At 40.4% G+C, this 25,565-nt stretch overlaps 1 protein-coding gene across 5 annotated transcripts in view; it reads right to left on the bottom strand.

The window, feature by feature from the left end:
- The window catches only part of atp8a1 (ATPase phospholipid transporting 8A1), a 143,028-nt gene extending 131,752 nt beyond the window's left edge, over positions 1–11,276 (bottom strand). For 3 of the 5 annotated variants that reach the window (XM_078169460.1, XM_033633450.2, XM_078169461.1), the window contains exon 1: positions 10,890–11,276. In XM_078169460.1, the coding sequence (XP_078025586.1) occupies positions 10,890–10,938 (49 nt within the window). In that variant the 5' untranslated portion in view covers positions 10,939–11,276. The remainder of the gene's footprint in view (positions 1–10,889) is intronic. The other 2 variants (XM_033633453.2, XM_033633451.2) reach the window with 1 other exon arrangement.
- Between the last annotated feature and the right edge of the window lie 14,289 nt (positions 11,277–25,565).

A 25,565-nucleotide genomic window follows, 5' to 3' on the forward strand; every position in this document is an offset into this window, starting at 1 on the left:
GTAGGCTGGTCAATAAAGTGTAGATGAGGAGGCACATGACCTGGCCGCAGCTAGGCTCCCACACGGTTCATTCAATAATACCGGGGTGGGTGGGGGCGGGCAGCTCAGGGCTACTGACATTGATCTAACACGAACAAATGAATGGTAGCCAAACCACAGTCAAGAGGCTTTGTGAAGAAAAACTACAGCAAATACTCTGAAAGCAGAAAATGCGGAGGAATGACGAGAGACTTGGCTCCTTATAGAAACACACAAAGACCACCATGTGTCGGGTCATAAAAAAAGACAGGGAGGTGAGGTGTGATGTGGAGTTTGGCATTGTCAGTCTGCACATTGTTCACCTTAACCTGAGGCCATCTACCATAGTTATTGGGGTCAAATTAGTTCCAAATCCCTGAGCTTTGGAATTTCTCAACCCACTGAGCCTAATGTGCCATTTATATCTGCTCATCGCCACCAAAGAAAGATCTGTACATGATTCATTTATGCCAGATAAATATTTCAGTAGACAGAGCAGCCACAGTCTATTCATGGGAATCAAAGTCCCAGAGATGAAAGCCCCCTCGCCATCTCCATGCATTTGTGAATTGGAGGGGTGGGGAAGAGCTGGAGGGGGATATAGATACCGCCTCAATCTAAGCAACAGTAACATCCATAAGTCGCTTATCAGATCACAATGCTGTAACCAGCACTCACAACAACAACAGGGCAGCTGCAGAATTAATCCCCCTCCCCGTCCGGCTCCGTCTGGCTCCCCATAGGCTCAGGCGGGCTACAGTGGGACGGACAGTGCAGGGACAACTCAGGCAGCTGGGGCTTGCTGTGACATCACAGGGACAGCCTGGCTCAGCTCAGCTTAGCGAGGGATCGGCGGGGACAGAAACCTTTCCACTGTGTGCGACTTTATGAATGGTAAAAGGCAAGGGCATATGGCATGCAATTCAAAGGACCACAAACAGGGAACAGACCTCATGGATACCACTCATAGTGTTGTGTCAGTGTTGTGCCTAATCCCTTAATCAAAATGTTTAAAATAATACACCAGGTTCTATTATTAGAGCCAAAACAACACATCACGTGTCACCACCTTTTTGAATTTGGCTTGAGGTTCCTCCGCAGTTGCTGAGGAAACAACCTCAGTAGTGCTGGAGAGACATTGTCGATTTACCTTTTAGTCAAGTGACAGAAAATGAATGAACAACAAATGTGTTAAATCAATTAATCATTAAGGTTATTCATCAAGCAGCAAGACAAAGAGTCTCCAGCTACGCCAGTGGCTCTTCGAGAGTGTACTTGGGTTATACGTTTGCATGGCACTCGATGAAAACCAGAGTTTAAATCAATTAATCATTAAGGTTATTCATCAAGCAGCAAGACAAAGAGTCTCCAGCTACGCCAGTGGCTCTTCGAGACTGTACTTGGGTTATAGGTTTGCATGGCACTCGATGAAAACCAGAATTTTCAGAGATCACCCTGGGGGAAACATGAATGTCTGGACCAAATCTGACAGCAATCCATGCAATAACTGGCGAGGTATTTAAACAAAAGCCCAAAATCTCAAGCTGCTGGTGGCACTAGATGAAAAGTTGAAGTATTACCATGCTGGACAGCCCAACAAACCGTTGGTCATGCGGTTTCCAGCCTATCATATGAGAGAATTTGCCACTTTCTCTATTATACATGATCTTGAATTTAATATCTCTGGGTTTTAGACTGTCTTTTGGAGAACACAAGCAATATAAAGACGTCATCTTGCACTTTGGACACCTGTATTGTTCTACTGTTCTTTGACGTATGCAACAGCAGGTTCACCTGGGCCCTTCCTCCTCTTATATTCACAGGGTACAAATCTGCTGCAAGACTTTAAAGCCAAATGTTATTAATTTTCACTACTTTTCTAAACAAAATGTTCAGCATTTAGAGGATTAACATACACTGTGTAAATTAACACTGCTAGCAGCTGCTTCATGCTGCACAGCTTCTCAGTTACAGTGAAAATAACAGGAAACAACAGGCCACAATGTTATGTAACAAGTGTGACGTTGTGTTACTGTTGTGTGTTGTTGGTTGTTACAACTGGAATGTCGGCTCCTCTCTGACAGGTTTATGGCTGTTTATTCAGACAGTGAAAGTGCCAGGGCAGAAAAGCCATGTGTCATTCTTAAAGTGAAAGTAAAAGTAAGGATGTGGAGATCGAGATAACTCACTCACTGGAGATGAGGAGTTCACTTCATGTCTTTCTATCAACAGTCAATCTAAGTATTCTTTAACCAAGATGGCTATCTAGCCTGAATCAGGTAGTTTTGGCTCTTTCAAACCACCATGGTCCGGACCAAACAGCCGAAGCTTGGTTTGACGAAAAGAGGTGGTCCTGGTCTGCATCAAAGTGAACCATGTTTTAGTTTGTCTCTGGTGTGAAAATTTTTTTTAGATGGTTTGGACGTTCAGGCCAATTGCAGGAAGTTTTGGTAAACGATCGTCAAGTGATAAGATTAGTGTAGCGCCTCAGTGCGTAGGGTTGCTGTAGTTTATTGACAGGGAGAGTGACAGTGGCTGCGCTCAAAGCAGACAGGTGTTGGGGATCAGAGCAGAGGAGAAATTTCAGTTTGTCCCTGAACAAAGCAACATAACAAAATGAGCTGCAGACACTTTTCAATTATTTTCCAAAAGGATGAGAGAGGGGATACAATTGGATGGGAGAGTCCATCTACAAACCAATCAATGTCTAGAATAAAGAGATGAAAATAGGTGATGACGACAGGACATAGATATGTCATGTATAGTTCTTAACTGCACTCGTGTAATTGTAATGTGAAACCAAAACTTATCAGATCAAGTGTATGAGCCTTGGTACAGAGTAGACCTTGGTTCAGACATTCAGGTGTGAAATTACCTAGGCCGGAACAAACCTTAACAACAGGGGTGATTCAGTATTCATCTTGCATTAGTGTGCAGCTGGATTTGACAGAAAAATACAACAGTGCTTAATAATAAAGACCAATAATCAATATTTAAGGTTGGTACTCATATCTGGAATTGGGGCAAAAAAATTCAGGACAACTGTGCTAATTTCTATCATATGTTCTCTAAATATAGCTGTAATATCCAAATGGCTGAGCGATGACAATTAATTCATCCCAGTGTTTGAGTGATGCTCATTGACCTGATGTGACATTAGCGGCGTGTTAGCTAAACAGAAAAAACTGGCACCTCCATCATCCTGAACAACAGAGGAAGTAACGCATGTGCACAACAGACGCACGCACCCTTTCAGCTCCGTAGAGGAAATAATAAAGTGGACGCCATCCTTGTCTAGTATTGATCCAGGCGTTGGTCTTCAACAGCATTGATGTGTTCAGACTGTGTCTATTAATAACAGGATCACTTATACTGCTGCTTTTAGTGCAGGAGCACATGCGTTCAGGAAAGGGAGCATTATAAGATCACAGAGTAGGCTATCGGTAGGATGTAACACAGAAATGTAAATTAAGCTTCAGCTTTATAATGTACGCCTTTATTGTTGACGGCCTTTACATTAGCCCCACATCACTAATATCCACCTACTAATAACCACATACTCTCGGCTGTCATCTAAAGGCAGCAGTGTCAATAAGGGTGCACTTTAACACAGTAAATACTGCTGGAAGTACTTAATGTGTGTTTTTAGTGGCAGCAGCACTGTGGCCCAGTTGGACATAAAGTTGAGACGGGAATGAGGCCATAAAACGCTCGAGATCTTGAGGGGTCAAGAGCAGCGAGAGTTTTATCTTCCCAACCACTGATGGCGTTGCTTCCCTGTGGAGTGCCTGCCGACACCTTTCCATCTGACCTTGTCATCCCGCTGTGACACAATCGCATCGACTATCTCCTGGCACGTGCAGGCTCGCTGCATTTTCCTGCTGTTCACGCGTGTGTGCATCACATAGACGAACACGGCACGGCCAGAAACAAGACACCAGCAGAAAAAATGATGATTGCAGATACAGTTTAGGGCCTCTTTCTCTGATGCCGCTTTCATGAAATATTTGACATTTGGGAACCGGAGGTGAGAACAGAGTTACTGTACATCTTATGAGCTGATGGCTGAGTTGAGGAGTATGGAAGATTTATCTCCCTAAGAGCATACAGCATGTCTGCAACACAGCTTTTCAGTGACTCATAAATAACGTTCGATCCTAACAACATCACTGAGGATCTCCATCTCAACTGCAGATCACAGGCTCTAATGAATTCCAGAAAACTGATCGTTCAAGGCTTCTTGGACCATTTAGGACATTAAGACATTACAGTAATTGAGTTTAGGAATGGACAATATTAGTTATGGCAATATTGTATTGTTTTTTTTCCTGGAAATGTAAGTCCTCACACAAGTTTCCGAGTTTATTTCACTTTTCTAGCTGAATAATGTTTACAGTGTATTAATTAGAAAGACTATCACTGTATTGCATAGAGACAAAATGCTATACTTGCTATTACTGATACCAAAGGACCCCAGCGTCATAATATTTCATTATTTGTTAGGCTCTGTGCAGACACTAGGTAGATAATTTTTCTGTCCACGAGAACAGCAATACATTTTGTAAGAGTAGAAAATGAAGCAGTGAGCAGAAAGTGAGTATCACCAGCTCTAGCAGCTCCTTGCCCGTCCGTGGGCCAAGATCCACCGATGACACAGACTTTGTTGAAGCCATGGGCAGGGAGCTCCCAGAGCTGGCAGCACGGTGGGGCGCCTTAACACCGTTCATCTGCACACACTCCCCATACCATGGTGACACAGACCTGGTTTATAATAAGCAAAGTATCTTTTATACCTTAACTGCTGTTTAATGCAGCAAAATGGAATTTTCTCTGTTTCCAGTCTTTTAAATGTCAAGATTAGCTGCTTTTATGTGTTTTACATAATGGTAAATGGAATATCTTTTGGTTGAGACTGTTGATCGGGCAAAATTTGCTTTGGCTTTCAAATGTAATATAACATCCATGGGCATGTTTTACAATTTATCACGTTTTATAGACTAAACAATAATTGCATTTTATTTTTATTATTATTAGGGCAGCACAATGGCACAGTGGTTAGCACTGTCGCCTCACAGTAAGAGGTCAGACCTGCCGGCCAGGGGCGTCGGTGGCTTAGTGGTAGAGCAGGGGCCCCATGTACAAGGCTGTCGCCGCAGCAGCCCAGGTTCGACTCCAGCCTGTGGCCCTTTGCTGCATGTCACTCTCTCTCTCCCCCCCTTCACGCTCATCTGTCCTATCGATTAAAGGCTTAAAAATGCCCAAAAAAAATTTAAAAAAAAAAAAAAAAAAAAAGACCTGCCGGCCAGCTACAACCGGTCTGTGTGCAGTTTGCATGTTCTCCCCCTGACAGTGTGGGTTTTCTCCAGGCTCTCCATCTTCCTCCCACAGTTCAAAGAGGTCAGTTGGTGACATTAAATTGCCTGTAGGTGTGAATGTGAGCATGAATAGTTATCTGTCTCTATATAGTTGTGTCAGCCCTGTGATAGTATGGCGATGTGTCCAGTGCGTACCCCGCCTCTCGCCCACTGTCAGCTGGGATAGGCTTCAGCCGACCCATGACACTTAAGTAAATGAATGAATTTTTATTATTATTTAATTATTTTAAGGCATTTTATGTCTTTATAGGATAGCTAACAGTTGAGAAATAAACTGAGGATAGAGAGAGAATGGCGTGTAACAAAAGGCCCTGGCCAACACACGCAGTGGATGATGTGATTTTGGGCAGTACTTTAACCCCAAGGCCACCATGGCGCCCCATGATTACTGGTTTACTAAAACAGTCAACAGATTAATTGAGAATGAACATTATCATTAGCTGCAGCCCTATACACGACAATGCAGTTGTCTTGTAAACAGGCAGTCCTTCCGACACTGTCTGTGAAGCTCTCACTCACAGGTCTTCATTGTCTCAGATCAATATAACAACGTGCATGAGCAAACATCAGAATAGCTTCATAGTCTCTGCATCCGCCTCTGTGTGGATACATGCACATAACCATTTTCACATCTTCCCCCTCCTCACAACGACCTGCCACATCCACTCTACTTTGCAGACGGAGGAGAATCATTGAGGTGAGGGGAATTGAGTATCTGAAGAAACACATATTAGACTGGCTGCAGGTTAGTGATGGAGGCGAACCATTAAGTGGAAAATAGAGCAGAGGAGATGTCCCATGCCGGCACAGAGACAGAGTAGAGAGGCCCGAGGGGACTTGATATGACACACCAGCGGCCCCAGACAGGGGATTTAGTGGCGTGTTGGGCTTTTGTGCCACATTATTATCAGCCAGTGATCCGCCAGGCACATGGGCAGCTCTCGATCCCTTCAGAAGGGAGCAGTCTATCCCCCTCCAGTCTCCCTCCCCATGCTGTTAACACTATTCAGACAGACTAAGGCTTAGCTGGTGTTAGTGAAATGCTACGGGGGGAACATCCTGCTTCACTTACAGATGAAAAAAAAATCTTGAGAATGACAGAAAGGTAGAGGTGTAATGCTTAAAGAAGAAGCAGACTACTTTGTGTCGTTCTAGTATGCCGGCAATCAGATTCTGAAGAGCACCTTCTATTGTGTGAATCAGCTGACAAGAAAAGACAAGCATTTTGGTCTTCTGATAGATTCCTCCTCACAGGACAAGCTTACCTGCCTATCTCCACCCTTAGTGTCAATTGTGAGGGGGGATTTTGTCTGTCTGCAGATAACCATGCAAGCTAAGACGGCAAACCGGATGCTTCTTGCCATCTGTCTAGTCTTAACTTGCGTCGATCAGCTTTCCCATGTAGACAGTGGGAGCAGGTATTAAGCGCCTTTCCGCCTATCATGGAAATTTGTATTGGAGAGATCAATGTCTAAAAAGGTGCCTTCCTGTCAACGCAGGATCACATATTAAACATGCTGATAGCTACTGACGTCACCTGTAACCCGGGTGTCCTAGATAAGGTTATTTTAGCAACACGTAGACTGGCAGAGATGTCAGATGTTTCCACAGCACAGCAGAGAAGAGTGACAAGGAGTGGAGTGGCACGTGGTGGGCAAGATGGGGAGTGTGCAGCACAGAGAGCTGACGGACAGGCTGCTGATGGATTAGGTGGTAAGCCTGGCAGAGGGTTGCCCTTTCTAGATGGAAGCCTGCCTGATGCAGTGTGGTGATTAAAAAATAAAACTGAAGGGTGGGGAGTGTGCTTAGGCTCTCATAAAAGCAGCCGAAAGAAATGTTGCGGAACAGACGCGTGATTGAGCAAAATACTTCACTAGATATGGAGCCACTAAGCCAGAAATGTTGGTGTTGGAGCGGTAGGTTGTCAACCTGGCACCGTACAGGAGGTGATCGAATCCAACATTCATACACAGGCTTGCAAAGAAAACATTAGAGTATTTTCGCAGAAGCGGGGGGATGATGGTGTATGCTTAGTGCTATGGAGCCAAGTGAAAACAGCACAATCATTTGCTCTTTGTAACCTATAAAGGTAGAGTGTGGGGGTTGGGGGTGACAGCAATTGCTGCTGCATAATTCATGTATTTGCTCTTGTGGCTGCAGCAGCCACATTGGTCAACAGTTTTCTATGGAATCCATATTAGTATTTAATTATTTAGATTTCTTCCACTAGGATGCATGGAGCCCTCGGTGGCATAACACTGTAATTTCTGTTGTGGCACACAGGATAACAAATTGCTTGATAATAACCAGCTCTTAGATGGCATTTTAAAACCATGCCACAAAACTACCACCAAACTCAACCACTCACAACAAGTGTGAGATGCACACTGCTCTCACTATTCTCATTAAAAAGACAGAGGAACTCAATTTTAGTGGCACAGAAATTGGTTTTACTGGCATGCTTGCATCTATTTTTATCACTGAAATTGGGTCAAACCACTGAATTTTAGTAGTCAGTTTTAATTATCAATGTATTATTACCGGTCATTCATAACAGTCTGCCCTACAGCTATTAAGCAGAGACAGTCTTAACACCAAGGAACTTGTTCTGTCACATAAAAAATGAACTGCTGTATTTTTAATGACTGAAAATAAAAGGGTTTTTAGGCTATCTGTTGGAGCACAGACACACAGGAATGACCAATATTCACAATGTGGGCACAATCTTTGATTTATATTGGATATAACTGATTTCTGGGTTAGAAACATTCTCTGACTGAACAAAAAAGATACCTATAGACCAAATCACTGTGACGTTAGACAATCAATGACCATCACTTCAGGGTAGACATCTGGTGATTGATTTCAATTGTGCAGATTTGCGAAAGTGCCAAACTTGTCTTTTTCAGCCGTAACAGTAACATCTAAAGATATATAGTTAAACACAGTGGTCTGACTTGTCTGATATTTTTGCTGTGCCTTTTTTTATGCACCTGTTGCTTTGCTAGTATTGTAGAAAAAAAAAAAAATAATAATAATATTAATAATAATAATAATAATAATAATTGTGTGGATGTATGATTCATCCATTATGGTTTATGTATTTCTGGAGGCCTCATAGTCCTTTACAGTATGCATGGAGTATTACAGGCATGTTTATTACTGTACCTAGGGCTGTACTGAATTTTGAGGTTTTTGAGTAAAGCTTCAAATGTCTATTGTCATAATTTATGATTTCACTAAAAAAATAAGTAAAAAATCCTCAAACAAAATCTTCTATTTGGATTAGGTGATTTCTCTGATCAAATTAGTCTTTTTTTTTTGTTGTTGTTGTTGAATGAATGTTATTTATGGAGCCGTTAGATTGCTGCTAGACCGCCCCATTAATACAAGTGGGTGCCTCCCTTTGTGTGCGGCAAGCAGGTTAGCAAACTGTTTCTTGACCACAGTGAAAAGGTTGTTTTTGAACAGCTAAACACCAACAAATATGGACTGAGGCAGAATATTTTGTTACACAAAAACATGTTGTGGATTTTGGAAAGGATTACATCTTTTTGTTTTCCAATAAATTTTGAATTTTGGACTTTAAAACACTGAAGTTATTGGAAATGTTTGGATCACACGAGTCAGACTCAATCCTTCGCAGCCACCACTGGAACCTAATTCTACAAATAATATAATACTAATAATGTTAGTGTAGCCTGATCTTTATCTGCAACTGTGCAGAAATACTGTGTTTAAACAGAATGAACTGAGTCAAACACAAAAAACAACTATGTAGCATTCAAATGTTCATCTAGAATTCAAATGTTCACATTCTAAATGAAGTCAAAGCTTCAAACTATTCCCTACTGCCGTAGTATTAACTCTAATTGAAACATTTAAAGAAAGTACTGAGTAACAGCATTTATAATTGACAAATGAATCAATGGTGCATTATTTTCTGTATATGGATAAGTTGAGGTTGTGCACCACAACTTGAGGATATCACAGGTTGGTCTTAGTTTTATGCTCCTCTGCAGCAGCTTTCAGACAAGCACCTCATGTTCACAAATACTGCATTTTTAAATTGAGTCGCATGTCTCTTTAAAAATGCATTTCCCACAGTCTTAGCTACTTGCAGGGAGGCCCTAGATAAGGAATACTTCCTGTATGAACTCACACTCAACAATCAAAACTGTCTCATACAGTTAAGTCCCTACATTACGAGAGGTAAATCAGATGGCACACTGTGCATTATAGTAGACATCTTATAGATAGCCTTAATGAGAAGCACATATTAGGCATGCAAATGTGCCTTTAGCCCCTACATTCTGAGTTATGGAAGCACTTATCTAATACAAATGAGATGAAGTTCATTTTAATTCACTTTAAGAGGCCAGACTGCTTGTTTTAGCAGCCAAAAAATATACCCAACAGCAATAACTCAGACTGAGATATTAGCTTGAGTCTACATTTATAAATCAAACCTAAGCAATCCCAAATCAAAGCACAACAGTGCCACTACATCGAGTGTGAGGGGGGAAACTCAAACTGCAGTATGTACCATAAATTACAACTATAGGATTTGTTATTGATCCCTCCCTGCAGATAAATTCTACCCCAGTACAGAGAGGTCAGAGGTCAGGGAGAGCCACAAATAAGAGATGGGGGGAATTTAAAGGGGAGGAAACCCTACGGGAGTGTGCATCTGCAGCCAGTAATACGCCTGTATGTGCCCAGCCATAGGTGCTCTGCCTGATAAACAAACAGACCTTAATGCCTAAAGCTACTAAGCAGCCTTTGCAGCCCTAACGTAAAAAGATCCCCTTATGAGCATTCAGATCACTTAAGTAATGTATCCGCATCCTCTTTCCCTGGCAAAAACAACTGAGATGCAGTGGAAAGTTACTGGCGCAGTGAAGGAGTGAGGGTCCCAGCTGAATCACAATGGCTGTATTATCAGACCCACGCTACTGTAGATGCCATTTGCTGGACACTTGTTATTGCGCTGTTGGACTTGTGGCTACTGTCATTAGGAATAAATTTGGAGTCCTCTTGGTCACTGCTTTCTAAGACAATGGGATTACTGCAGTGGTTAGCTGAGGGGGTGTCCCAGTCTGGATGGGTGCTGGGTTTGCTGGTCAGGTGCACCCTACATTAATTTTAGGAGGAGTCATGCAGGGTACAGACACCAATTTGATGGAGCTTTGTCAGGGAAAGCTGTATGTTTTGCCTGACTATACAGAGGTGACAGCAGACTCTCTTTAATGGAGTAAGTTACATTTACATTTTTGTTTCTGGAGACTTCCTCAGGAAACTCTCATGGCCCCCGGGGGTTCCTTGACCCATGTTGGGGCACCGTTAATCACAGCTTTAGCTAGCTAAGTTACTGTCCTGTACTTCCCACAGAGAGCTACCGGCCGGCCTTCTTTCGGGAACAAGGAAATAGCAGGATACCTGACTGGCAAACATTCCTCTGACACATTCAACGAAGTGAGAAGTGTCTTTACATACCCTCCGCCCGGGTACGAAGATCGGACATCGTTCTCTGGACGGGCGGCATCTCTCCACGCAGAGCCGGGCGACGGCACCTGTCAAGCGGCCGCGGCTTGTTGGTTCTGCTCCCTGTGGCTGCTGCTGCTGCTCAACCGTCAAAGAATTTCAAAAAAAATAACGGCTAAAATTCAGAGGGACCTTTCTCTCACGCGGGCTGTGCTGCTGCGTGTTTACTGCTAATGAGAGACACAGACGAGGTATAAACAACATTCATTTTCTGGTGGTGACAGAACCGTACCCGGGAGTCCACGGCTTCATGGATCCCCCAACATCCCGGTTCACACGGCGGATTATAGAGCGGATAGACGCCGTCGGTATAGCAGGAGTGGACACGGACTTACCATAAACTGACGTGAGGGGCACAGTGCCGCTTCACATTATGGACTGTACCACGTTCGCCCGCAGCGGGAGGGGAGCGCCGGAACATATTAACTCGTATTTCACCGCAGAAAGGCAATATAAGTCATTAAAAATGTATTTTTACGAGGGTATTAAAATGACAAAGCGCTGGGTTTTAATCGATGGGGCTAATAATGTTTAAGACACCGTAAGATTTTAAAATGAGCCCACAAATTGTTCGTCGGTGTGGGCGCCTCCCCCCCTCTGCAGTAGACGCTGTTCACAGCTTGAAGACATAACAATAGTACACTGGGTGGGAGTTGGCTTCTAACAATCCAGGCTTGTTTTTGCATAAATATTTATTGATGTTATTGCAATGTCAGCACATGACAACCTCCACCACTCACTGAACATACAGTAAAATACACAAACATTAAAATATACTGTATATATAGCCTGTACTGTATTTTGCATTATACTAATGTATCTTTATAAATGCACCAGCCACTTTAAGTACCTCATATACTCATTTACCATTTACTGTTCTTGTCTGGTATGCAAGCTGCTATTTTACTTGTTGCATATTTGCACCATTTGAATTGTTTGCATTTTCTTATTTGCACTACTGGATTGCTCTTATTTATTTTTATTTTTGTATAACCTCTTCTATTCTCTTTGACATCCTTATTTATTCTTATCCTTTTGCACTGTCTGCACCCTGGGTCAATTCAGAGTGAAATGTTGCTTCGATTCTCTGTATGTTTGTCACATGACTGTAGATTTGTCATTAAAGCCTTTTGAATGTTGAGTCTTGAATATCAAAAACATAATATGTTTGCACTTTGTGAGTTAGTATTTAATATTCAGTAACACACTGGAATTATATTATAACATTATTTAGATTATTCTAAAATCATACTTTGTAAAGACTTTGTGATATTACCATTATGCTGAAATATAATGCAAACCACATTTATTTATATTTCATCACAGATAAAAGCAAAACCTGGAGATAAACCTTACAAAGCATGAAAATTATGTGATATATATTTATATAATTTACAGATCCCCCTATATATCACATACAGTATAAACGTCCTAGATAAACAGAAAGTCACCAGTGACACAAAATACATCCACACAGACTACAGACACAACCAGATTTGCTAGTAAAAATAATTTAAAAACATGCATGATCCTATATCAATTATAATTTCTTTGATATTATGAGTTTGGTCACACAGGAGCGTTACCATCAGCATTAGGACACATGGAGAAGGGGTCATCTAATCCAAGCAATGTCAGTATATCTGGTAGGTTTAAAATACACTAGACAAACATTAACAAAAATATATATTTTTGATGATGATCATGACATCTGCAAGCCAGTGCCCACATGAATACAGTGAACAGGGATGTAAAAGCGTTGTAACTGTGCACTCACATGTGGAAACCCATTTGATTGGTGTATATCCTGTACTTTCTGTATTTGTTTTTCCCTTGAAAGTGGAAACAGATAACTCTTCAACTTTTCTCCCATTTCCATGTGGTATTATCGTTGGCTTGGATCACTTACCGTTTTCCTCAGAGCTTAGCCACTATCACAGTTTCAGCAGTTACTTCAATTGTTCTACTGTCCACCATTTCTGTTACTGAGGATAGTAACTGCAAAGAACTTACACTTATTTTGGATGTCTGAGTGTGATATGTTGAGTTGGTTCTTACCCAGATTCATTGAAATTTATATTTTCTTGATAATGAGACAGAAAACACTGTATCCTATGTAATACTACAGTCTTCTATTATTGATTATCATTTAATGTCTTGTAAGCCCGTGTGAGCTGGGCACAATTATGTGCATGACACTTAAATAAACAAATCAGTCAATCAATACACGGATACTCTTTGGTCACTTAGATAGCTACAGATAGCTTTGGGAAAACAAAGGCGCTATCCTCTTCCTGTTTGGGTTGACTGACGTATCTCCTTTGTGCTGTTAGTCAAGTTTTCATTTTTATGGCAGACAGAATTTCATAATGAAATCAAGGCTTATGGGAAACCAATCTAAACACTGATGGTGTCAATATTCTATAGCCATTAGATTGTGCAAGTTTACTCTGTAACCTCTAAAAGATGTGCAGAGCATCAGAGACTAATTCAATTAAATAACAGTCTAATATTTTTGAAAATACTCTTGTTTAATCCAGTGGCATATCCAGACTTTTTTGACTGAGGTGGCCAAAGTGGGGCACTGAGTTAAGCAGGGGTGGCATAAAGTGCGTAGCCTTATTTTACCATTTCTGTATCCACTACTCATGTCTATTTCAATTACTAACATTTCAGTATCTTACATTTATGTGTTGAAAATTTCATTTAAAAGGGACCATACAAATGTCATGAAACAGTTCCATACTTTATTCTTTACATCCTCCAAAAGTAAGCTACATACAAAAGAACTGACTGGGCAGATCATCAGTCAGGATAATGTGGTAGCACCTTGTTGGGCCAATCAGATTTCAGTGTTCCTGGGACACTTCCCTGATTTACACAAGAAGATTGAAAGTCATAATCATACTTCAGCTGTATGTGAGATGTAGAGAGAGACTGGACCTGTTTCACCTACTGTACAGCACAAAGGTTGCACTCAGGTGAACTCTACAAGCCACGAAAAGTGGAAAACAATATCCACCATCTTTAAAAGTCTTCAAGCAAGCCTCTCATTAATACATCAAAGAAACAGCTGACTGTTTTTCATGGTGGAATTTACAAAAATGTCACATTCAAGCAACCTCACTTGGATGTTTTTTAAAGATGCCGCACTGGGACTGTTGTTCAAGAAATAGCTCCTTCACATTAAACGGATCAGCATGTGATGTGTAAGCATAAAAGAGCTAGGTGTCATCTACATGAACACTTTGACAGGTCATGTGGCTGCAGACTCCAACATCATCTGACACAGCAATTTCCATCCTCACTAAAGCCAACTCCACACTGTCTGATAACATTCAGGGATGCTTTTGAAAGTCAGAAGTAATGTCATATTTCTAAGACTAATGACTCAAATGATCAATCCTGCCCAAAACTAATCTCATAAACGTGTCAGAAATAAAATCCTGGACAGCTACTGACCACAACCAAGCAGTTGTAAGTAGACACTAGTATCAGTCACTGTGTCATTATGTGATTACGTGACAAGCTCAGCAGAAGATTTAATCCAGGGTGACTTACTCTACTTCACAGTTTCCTGTATATCCCTCATCAGTGTGTCACTCTGCCGTCATGACTCTCCTCTAACATGGACCCTCAGTTACCTAAAAATAGGACACATAAAGAAGCATAATTCATGCAAACACAAAGAAGAATGCAGCAACAATGCCGTCTCTGCTGCGACTGCCCGGCTGTACAGTAAATCAAAGTGTGCTCTCATTCTCACTGCAGTTGAAATGCAAATCACACCGGAGACAGCATTTGTACAGCAGCAGCACCGCTGCAGTTGCCTGAGAGAACTGCAGCGTTACAGACACACTACAGTTGTCTGGTGTATTGCACAGGGTTTTCATAATGCTGAGTGTATGTGTGTGTGTGTGTGTGTGTGTGTGTGTGTGTGTGTGTGCATTCACAGAGAGATTCCACAGTTTTTGCTGCCAGACTCCTTGCATATTTTGTCATATGACACTCTATTTTGATCCATATTCCCTTTAAATTAAAATGTATTTACTGATGTGGGGATTAAGAGAAGATGCGATTAAACCTGTGAAGACATATAACAGTCAGCAGGTTTTGTGTATGAGCCGTACAGTAGATGCTGGAAGGCATATCTATGAATAAAAAGATTCAGTAACTTGAGATTTGAGTGTGTCTCTAACAATAATAGAAAAATATGTGTTTCCTAGTTTATTTAAATCTTAAATACAATGGTAGGTCTTATTCTCAGCAGCCAGAAAAAGCCAAAACAAAAACACAGAGAGATCCTGTTTCATGGGAACTCAAGATTCACCACATCCAAAAATAAGAAATGAACACCTGAACATGAACGCCTCCTCCTGTGGCTGCTAGAGACACATCTCTCCCAAAGATTTCCTTTCTTTCCCCCCACTCCGCCTAATTCAACATCAGCTTGCCACCATGGGGATTTGGCTCATGTAGCTCCATGGTTGCTAAGCAACAGTGACAAGAAGCCTGCCTCTTCGATTATGTGTGTGTGTGTGTGTGTGTGTGTGCAGGTTTCTGTGTTTTACAGCGAATCCAGTCCAAACAATGACTCATTCAACCAGCTGTAATAATTTCTACCTCTGTCAGAATCTGTGTCAATTACAGAGTGTTTTTATCAGTTTATTTTTGTATCAGAGTAACCTGAAAGATTTCACTGATACTCCCTCCCAGCACCTTTGTTCTCTGATAGGCCATTGCAGTGTAAATATACATGTTGGCAGGCTGTGATTAAAATGCAAATAAAAGATCCAGCACGAAATCCAACGCTGACAGGACGATCATAACAATGTCTCTAAAGGGACCTAATATGTAGTAGCTGACTTTGTCATCGTGAGGTGGAGGGGATGGTGAATGGCATGTCACCTAGACAAACCAACAAACAACCAAACTGACTGTGTTTAAGCAAGTCATTGCTGTGTTTTGTAGCAACCTATCAGTGGGGATAGTGCCACAAATGGTGGATGTTTTTGCCGAGACACCACTGCTTTTCCTGCAGGGATTGTGCCCCCAAACCGGGTATTTTAAGCCAAAACACGATCTTTTCCCAGCCATAACAAAGTGGTTTTTGTGCCTAAACCTCACCACATAACATGTTAACCACAGCACTTTTAAAATGTAAAGTTACAACTTATATGGTCTACATAATAATGTCTACATGTAACATATCCGTGGTTTGTGGAAACATACAATGCCAACATTTCTAGTGATTGGGTCCAGCTGTTGATAACTATAACAACTTACTGTTACAACTATTATTCCAAATTTGAATGTTGGGGCGTCCTTGTGACTTCACAGTTAAGATTTGCTTCCTGTCTGTTTCTATGCTGTCGATACATTATAAAAGCATGATTTTAAAAAAAGGTCATCTTCAAAACATATATTTCTAATATAGATCAGTCCCAGAAATGCATTTTAGGTCAGTGCAAAAACCCATTATCTGCAACTATCAGTCCAAACTTATATTCAGCTTTTGGTTTGCCATTCTCAAGTTTGAAATTTATAAAAAAAAAAAAGTTTCATGAGTCTGGAGGAGATGAAAGGATATAGTCTCCTAAAGTGCAGTCACTCAATGAAATTACAGTTTTAAGGTTTGTTTAAAACATGCTTTTTTAGCCCTACAGTTGACAATTAGATTCCTAAATGATCAATTCCAACAACTGGTGATCACCTGACTTTTTCTCCAGCACCACCATGAGGTTAGTATTTTGTGTCTTTACTGTAATGTCTCAAATTACAGGTGTTGCAAACAAAGGTTTCACTACAAACACTGAAAACATTGCACTTTTTGTATATTTATGTTACAGTTCTAACACTACTGTGATCTCCATATAAAATAAAATAAAATAAAAAAGGTTTCTCCAGACAGTCATCTTACAGGCAGGACAAATTGTACATGTATAAGGACTGGTGGGGCGGTGGGAATGAGAGGGGTTATCCCAATCCTGCTGTGGATCACTACTGCACACCATTCAGAGGCAGCGGTCTTGTTGAAACCAGGATGTGTGGACAGTTAAATCATTACACAATCAGAAACCCTGGATTATCAGAACCACCCGGAAACATGGACAATTACCAAGCAGCAGCCAGCGATGTAAGATGATGCAATAAAGGGCTAAATTACAGCGTACAAATCGAAGGAGCCGATGAGATCACATTGCACATGAGTTGTACCCTGTATAATTCCATGTGACAAATACAGATTGATCGACTGATTGAATACACGACTTGTGCAGTACAGTCCAAGTCTCATTGATGCAGTCATATACTCAATACCTGCTGCACAACTCATGTATTTTCACCCAAAAACTTTAGTTCTGGAGTCTGGTTTTGTAGAGAGCATGGGTAAGTTTCACTTTCAGTTCAGTTTTAGTGAAAATGCATGTGTTTGGGAAGTGCTGAGCATTCAACTGAATACATGAGACTTGGATTATACTGCAGGAGGGAGTTGTGTGACAGTTTGTAAATGGATGTTTGTTTTTTTTATAGTTTTGCTGTTGTAAATGTGCACCCCAATCAAACAAAGAAATCAATAGATTCACTTTATTCTGTGGAGGCATGCAAGAGAAACCAAGTTTTCTTCATGAATTCAAAATAACATGGTATGATTAAAGAATTTATATATGGTCATTTTGTTTGTATCCGGAGACCAGTATCCGGTATGAATAACATGCTTTTTATGAGAATGAGAGTACGAGTATTGTCCAACTAAAATGTGTCAATATCCATACTGACGAAGGAAAATCCTCATCTGGGTAGCTCAGTCTCTTACTCTTGTGTTAAAAAATGATCTTGGGCGCAATATTGTGACTGTATTGTTTTCTAATAAATAATAAGTATAGCAACTTCTGACCAATCTGAATCAATTTCAGGTTTAAAATAACATCTTCTGGTTAGGCCCTACCCATCTTCAGTTGAAGCGCGACCCATTCCCAGTCAAAACTCTACCCACTCACCTGAGTACAGACACAGATACAGATCATTTAGGTGGCTGTACAAATATAACAGGGTCAGCTATACAGCAATATGTGTAAGAAAGTCTAATGTACATTTGTAATATTCAGCATTATAATTACACAAAATTTGTTTCAGTTGTTATTACCTGACACACTTAGGCCTCCATAGTCAATATGTGGAGCATTTCTGTACCCCTACATTCACCTTTGGGGTAGCCCATCTATAAAGGGGTGTCTCCTGCCTTACCTCTTCCCTTTTGCTGTTGTACTTTATGGGAGTCCACCAGTTACACAGATACAGATACAGATTGTGGTTGTAGTTGTACAACCCTAATATTAAATCTACATTTACATTTTATTTAATTGGCAATTTGGCAGCAGAGATGTAGAAATAGGGAGTGAGATGCATCTCCACTCTGCTTTGTAATTTCGTGATGAAAAGGGCTCAGTAAAGTCTGGCTCATAACTTCAATCAATCAGAAGAACCTGAAAAAACTGTAATGGCTATGATCCTTAAACCTCCTCTGAGCTACAAACAGCCTCACCTTAAAAATCCTCCCACTCACCTTCTCCACATCAAACTATGATGAGTCTGAAGCATCCTTGGGAGATAGCAAACAAAACTCTGACTGAATTACGAGCCTATAAATGATGATGTTTGTAAGCTCCTGTGTGAGAGCCCTTTGCCTCTGCAGGAAAATACGTTGAGCCACTTTGCTGCTGTTGAGAGAGGAAATAATAAGGGAAGAAGTAATTCAGCTTAAACCCTGCAACAGCTTTACTGGATCCATCCCAGATGCCTTTAATAGGGGTATCCAGCTGACTGTAGAGGATGAAGTACCAGCTATTTCCCCTCCTGATATCTTTCCCATGGCTCTGAAAACAGATATTGTGAAACCTCTCCTATGTAACCTAATGCCTCAGTGTTTAACAATGGTAAAGTAATTTGGCATTATTCTTTTTTTTAAAGGAAAATCATTACAAAAACAGCTTGATTCATGTGTTTATTGAATATTATGGACACATGAATTTGGCGTTTATGCTCACCACAGCATTGAGACAGCACTTAAGCTGTAAAAAATGAGGATGGGGTGAGAGCATTTCTCATTTTTAGTGCTTTTAGACTGAAGAATGGCTTAGATGATCTCAAAAAAATAGAATGTGTTCACTCCACCTGTGGCTGCAATCTGTTTGGAGTTAAGTGTTTAAATCTTTACCCTGAAAATTGTATCTCCTCAGGATGCATTAATCCTGCTTTGGGTTGAATAAGTGTGTTATTGATTTTATCATTAATCATTGCTGCTTTCCTAAAGACTGATCAAGCCAGGCTGCTGGATGCAGGCGTCAGGCCTGCAGCTGCATCCTTCATTGCTTGCCTACAGCTCTTGAGGGAACATTGGGCAGCGTGACATTTAGCTGTAATTGAATTGCACTCTGCCCCCTTGTGGACGTTAATCTGTAGTCAGGGAGGGTGAGGTGGTTTTGATGGCCAGCTAATCACAAATGGTGAGTCACTGCGGGAGTCATTTTCCCCAAACCATGTTCACAATAGTTGATTAATGTGTGCAGATCTCAAACCAGCTCATTTCATGGTCTATAGGAGGTAAGAGTTGGATTAAATACCATTTTCTCTCAAGCCTTACATGTAGAGATCAGTCTGATTCTTACAGCAGCTCAAAGATGTGCTGTGGATCAGTCACATTATGAAGTTAACACACAAATCATGCCAGCAATCTTTGAATACATCTGTTTATTCAATCTCTGCAAAATTAAAACCATTTATCACCCTACACTGTTTGACTTCTTCCACTCAGTCACAGCCGAGCCGGCGAACAGCAGTGAAATTAAAGAGCGTTAAAGTATTAATCTTTTCAAATTGCTTTTTTAATAGCAGTTGAGGTGGCTGGCGAGGCTACATTAGCACTACTGATGAGGAGGGCTGAGAGATAAGCTCTTCAGGTTGAATAGACTATCACCATCTCAGTGGTCTGTTGTCTAAAATGTGCTAAAATGAGATAAAATGGCTGCTTGACTCAACATGGCGTGGGTGTGTTTCACTGAACTCTAGATAAGCATGTGCCGTCTGCTCATTACAGGACGCTAAACAACACAGTGAGCTTGTTTTCATGTAAGTCTTTATCTTAGTTCATCTTCTGTAGTGTCACTGTAGTTGTACCCATGTGAAGTGTTTATCTGGGATAAAACAGCTGAAGAGGGTCTGACTGTAACTGAAAATTAATATGCATGGAGGAGGGATGATTGAGAGATTTCTCCTCCATTTGATGTTAAAAAAATGAAATGAAAAATGAAAATGAAACATAAAACCATGACTGATTTATTCCAGTTATAAGAACAGTGTGTTCAACTGACAGGCAAAGTAACATTTATCCAGCTCCAGCACTGTGTAATATAATATAATATAATATAATGAAACTTTTTGTAGCATCAGTATTCAATATCTTTCATTTTGAACAAAAGATGTACTTTTCTTCACAATTCGACTCCTAACCAAGCAGAAACAGAACCAATCATGTAACACTAAAACTCTCCATTGAATCATCAACTGGTTTAAAGCTCTTAAACTGGTATGACCCACTGCACTTTGCAATGGCCTACCTACATTCATGAACACTAATGTAAAAATGCAGAGTTTATTAAAAAAGAAAAGAAAATACTATGAGAAATGTTTTTACCAAAACTTTTAAGGGTGCTGTATTCTCAGTTTGTTGTTGTGGTAGATGATCCGGTAGTGAGTCTTTGTGTCTGTATTTCACTAGCTATCTAAAGGCTACTGCTTTGCACTGCACTGCTGATAATACCATACCGACCCATGGTGGCGGGACCCTCAAATTCCCCCACACTGTCTGTGTCAGCAGTGTTGCTGCTGTTAGCACTGTTCATGTTGTTAGCAACGTTAAGGCAGATTTATACGTAGCTACTTACATGGCCTACGCTGTTGTGAACATTTATACTTGTACAGTGGTGTGTCTGTGTCACTCTGCAGTTTCACCTCCAAAACACTAGTTGGTGGTAGGGATTCTGTGAAGTGCTGTAAAGTTTAGTAGATTCAAAACACACTTTGAACACACATTAAACATGGCTTAATAGAGACAATTTCAAACACAAGTACACAAATCAGCTTAATTATAACTCGCAGGATTCACAGACAAAGCACTTGTCTTTATCTGGACACATGTTCCCCATGAATACAACATGCTAACGTTATAAGCACAGCACCTATGGTATTTTACATTGTATAAATTAGCCTAGCAGCTAGGGGAGATTTCCTCTTATCTCATATGAAGCCAGGGACAACAGCAACATTTAACAAAGTTAATGTTACAAAATTCAGCTCCATCTAACAATTTTCAGCGACCAAACAACTGTCTTATATTAGACACATTTTCCAAACAAATACAACATGCTAACATTATTAGCACAAGCCTAAGGCATTTTACATTACATAAATTAGCCTAGCAACTAGTGGAGATTTCTCTCATATGAAGCCAGGATAAATCACACATAAAATTTAAAATGTTATTGTGTGGAGGCATTATTGTCTTCAAAATGTATTGCTTCTTCTCTGTGAAATAAATGTAAATAAAAGCTTTGTTTCCACTGAATGAAATGGTTTCCGTTTACAAAAACAGACAGGAGGTCTGCGTCACTGCGGCATGTAGTTACATTTCTGGGGAGGTGCATATCAGGCTACGGCGTAGGGTACGGCGTAGGGTACAGCGTAGGGTATGGCATCGACTCAACACAGAAGTATATATCCCGCTCTAGCTGCTAGCCACCAGCTCAGCCACTTCCATGTTTAGAGCCGTGTGCAGACACTCCTAGCTCAGACTCTGAATCATAGATCTGAATGTTGCATACAGCTCCTTTAACTTAAGGTCCCCTAATTTGCTTTTATCGAGTTTTGCATGTTTGATGTTTTCCAGTGTCAAAAATATGCATTTTCAAAGGAAGTTGTGATACAGTTTTGACACAGAAGTCAAAAACAAAAACTTAAAATCAAGAGAAAGAGTAAAATGCAATGAGCATTAAGAAGTGTATAAACTTAAAGTTCCTTGCTTCATCATGACTATATGTGTGTGTGGGGGTGTTTTAAAAGTACCATATTAGCTCCATTGAACAGTGCTTCTTGACTGGGTCCCCCACAAGGCTGCACATACACACATTTCTGCCAGTGATTTCACACTAATCCACTTATCTACAGGTGGTAGCAATGTGCCAAGAAAACAGAGATGCACCAGTAAACGCAGTGACAAAGAAAGCTGCTGCTGAGTACACATGGATCTCACCCATCCAGGGTTAAAATGTTGAAAATACCTGGCTTTGGAAATGTTTTCTGAGGAAGTAAATGCACTCAATATGTATATTAGACCTCCAGGATACAGGCAGTCCTTCCTGGTGAGTAACGCTGAATGTAAACAGAAAATTTGTTTACAAGAAAACTCCACCGAGCATCTTTAACTGACAGTTACCTGCAGACACACCGTGAGCAAACAACCAAACAGCTGTCAGCAGCTTTGATTCAGATGGTGCTAAATCCCACAGAAGCCCCACAGAAATACATGACATCACCTTTTTTCAGCTGAGCCTCACCCACCTCAGATCAGCGAGAAGAGCCCCGATAAACAGCACAGACAGAAACTGGTCTAACTTGGACAGAAATATGTGTGTTCATGAAGGACCCCCATCATTCACAGTAAGAGGATGATTGAGAAAATTAGGTTTTCAGGGCTTTTGAAGATGGGAGTCAAGGACTGTTGAAGATCATTACATTTAAAAGAAGGAAAAACAGCTCAATAACATTAAGACGAGATTTAAAAAATAAAAGTGATTAAGCCACCCTCAGCCCCTCAGGCAGTAATTTTAGAGTCTAGACACCCTAATGGTATCTAGCATTGGCTATTAGCAGCAATAATATACATAAAGCCTTTACAGGCCATATTTAATACCTGTTGTGATGTCCTTGTAATAAAAGGCAGTTTAAAGGAGAGTTAGGTCACTTTGGATCAATAAGACTTGGAACCAGAGCCAGACTCATAATACTGCTACAGTCTCAGGATGTCACTAAATCTTAGTTTGACACATTAGACTTCCCCAGATGGATTTTCTCTCATGATTAGCACAGAGTGACACATACAGGTGATGACACGCTGTGTGTGTGTTTATATATATGTGTGTGTGTGTGTGTGTGTGTGTGAGTGTAGCTTTTACCTCAGGGGCCAAACTGCAGCACTCAAACAGAGTGGTGCTGTCACCACTATAAGCTGACGTGTCACATCTCCAGGGAGCTGCTTCATCACCTGTGACACAAAAAAACTGGCCGAGGCGTCTCTGTGGGCACGCTGCTGTATTGTGTCACTGTGACATATTATATGGTCTGGTCCTCTTCTGCTCTGTGAGGATGCCCAGTGAACACCTGCACTCCCACTCTGGGTGTAACACAGTAAGCGCTCAGGGGATATCCACTTACGTCATGCGTCCATGTGTTTGGAAGATGTCACTGTATATTTTTTTACTTTGTAATTTACTGTATGTAATGAATAATAATAAAAATGCCACAATGAAAATAAGTTCCTTGAATGTAGATTTCAGGGGCTATACAGGGGACAGGTGCATGATAGCAGAAGAGGACTTTTATTTTGACATGTTAAAGACCTTTACATTATATACTGATTGATACAGTGCATGAAAATTCACCAGAATGCCAGAAATTAGGTGTTTGGTGCTCAAAATTTTCTGGCAGACAACCCACAAACTCACAGTTTCATATGTTTTATATTCCATCTTATCATAATGGCATACTGGGGGGCTGGAGCCTATCGCAGCTGTCATATTAGTGAGAGGCTGTGTACACCTTGGACAGGTCGCCAGACTATCACAGGGCTGACATATAGAGACGGACAGCCATTCACGCTGACATTCACACCTACGGACAGTTTAGAGTCAACAATTAACCTAACAAGCATGTCTTTTGAACCCGCAGAAAACCCCCCACACTGACATGGGGAAAGCATGGAAACTAAGGGCCCGACATAAGGGCCCAGCTGGTGGATTCAAACCCTGAATTCTGCGACAGTGCTAACCACTGCACCACCGTGCCACCCCAGTTTTATATGTGTCCCAGTGTTGAAACGAAACCTAGCCTACTAAATTGAAAACTGCAGAATAAAGTTTTCAAAATAAAGGCCATACTTGCATAAATGTGTAGGTTATTTATATGCTTCTGCTCTTACTATCACTAGGCTGCCTGATTGACTGTATATTTGTTTATCATTATATCTATATGCATTTTTGCAACATCCTGACCTATTTAGACAGATGCTAAAATGTGCCATGACAGTAAATTTAAATCTATGTCTAAATTTGCACAAGTTTCAAAATTAATTTGTCATTTTAACTGAAACAAACACAGTTAAAACTTATAAAACCAGCAAAACTTTTCGACTAAAACACAGAACCATCAAAATCAAAAACAAAACAACAACGAAAAAAAATCACTTATGTGGGCTAGGCCTATTGGTTTAGAAACAAAGTTTAACAAAAAAGAAGCTATGTTATAGCAAATTGCATGCAAGAATAAAATTATAAAAGATACTTTATTTATATCTAACACAAAGTGTGTAAAGAATTTAAACTAAGCTACAAGTATGCTAGCAGCCTTGTGAGACTGTGGGCACAGCAGTTCTTTGAGCTAAATGCTAATTTCAACATGCTAACAATGAAAATATAAATATGCTGATGCTTTGCTAAACTAATCTATGTGTTAAATTAGATTCATGTGGTTTGCTAAACTGGTTAGCTAACACACTAACTACTTTAGTTAATATCTAATTTTGAAAAAGATTAAAAAAGATGTTATGTTCTAACAAATTGCATATGAAAGAATAAAAAGATACAAGACACTTTATTGTTATCTAACACAAAGTGTGTATAAAGTTTAAACTATGCTACAACTATGCTAGCAGCGTTGAGACTGTAGGCATCTAAGTTCTTTGAGCTAAATGCTAATTTCAACATGCTAACAATGACAATGTAAATATGCTGATAGCGAGTAGACTATAGCCTTATGTTTGCTAAACTAATCTACATGTTTGATATGGTTTGCCAAACTGGTTAGCTAACACTAACTAGTTTAGTTAGCGTCTAGTTTTAACATGCTAGCTCGCTTAGCGCATTCGCATGCTATAATTTTTCTAATTAGCCTTGATCACAAAGCACTGCTGAGGCTGATGGGAATATTGTAAATTTAGTGGGTGTTTGTTAAAGAAATGACTGTCTGTAAAATAAAATAAAAAAATCATGATTATTCATCAATTAGCCGAGCTGTTGAGATATTTCGGTCTATTCCAAAATGGCTGACTACCCAGCAGATATAGTTTGTGTTAACTAAGGTGTGTGTTCAGTCACACTGTAATTATTGTCTACTGTATGTTTTAAATTACCAGGCTATCATGTAGCAAAAGAGTATAACTGTAATGAATCGTGAAACGTAGCTGACGAAGAGGCTGATGTTTCCTCCCAGCGTCGGCTGTCATCTTACCCCGAGAGGAGAAATGTTTGTGTTTGATTAAAGCACACAAAGTCAGGCCATTAAAAGTCTTCTGTCAAAGCT

The sequence above is a fragment of the Epinephelus lanceolatus genome, chromosome 7 (assembly GCF_041903045.1).
Source record: "Epinephelus lanceolatus isolate andai-2023 chromosome 7, ASM4190304v1, whole genome shotgun sequence".
NCBI lineage: Eukaryota > Metazoa > Chordata > Actinopteri > Perciformes > Serranidae > Epinephelus > Epinephelus lanceolatus.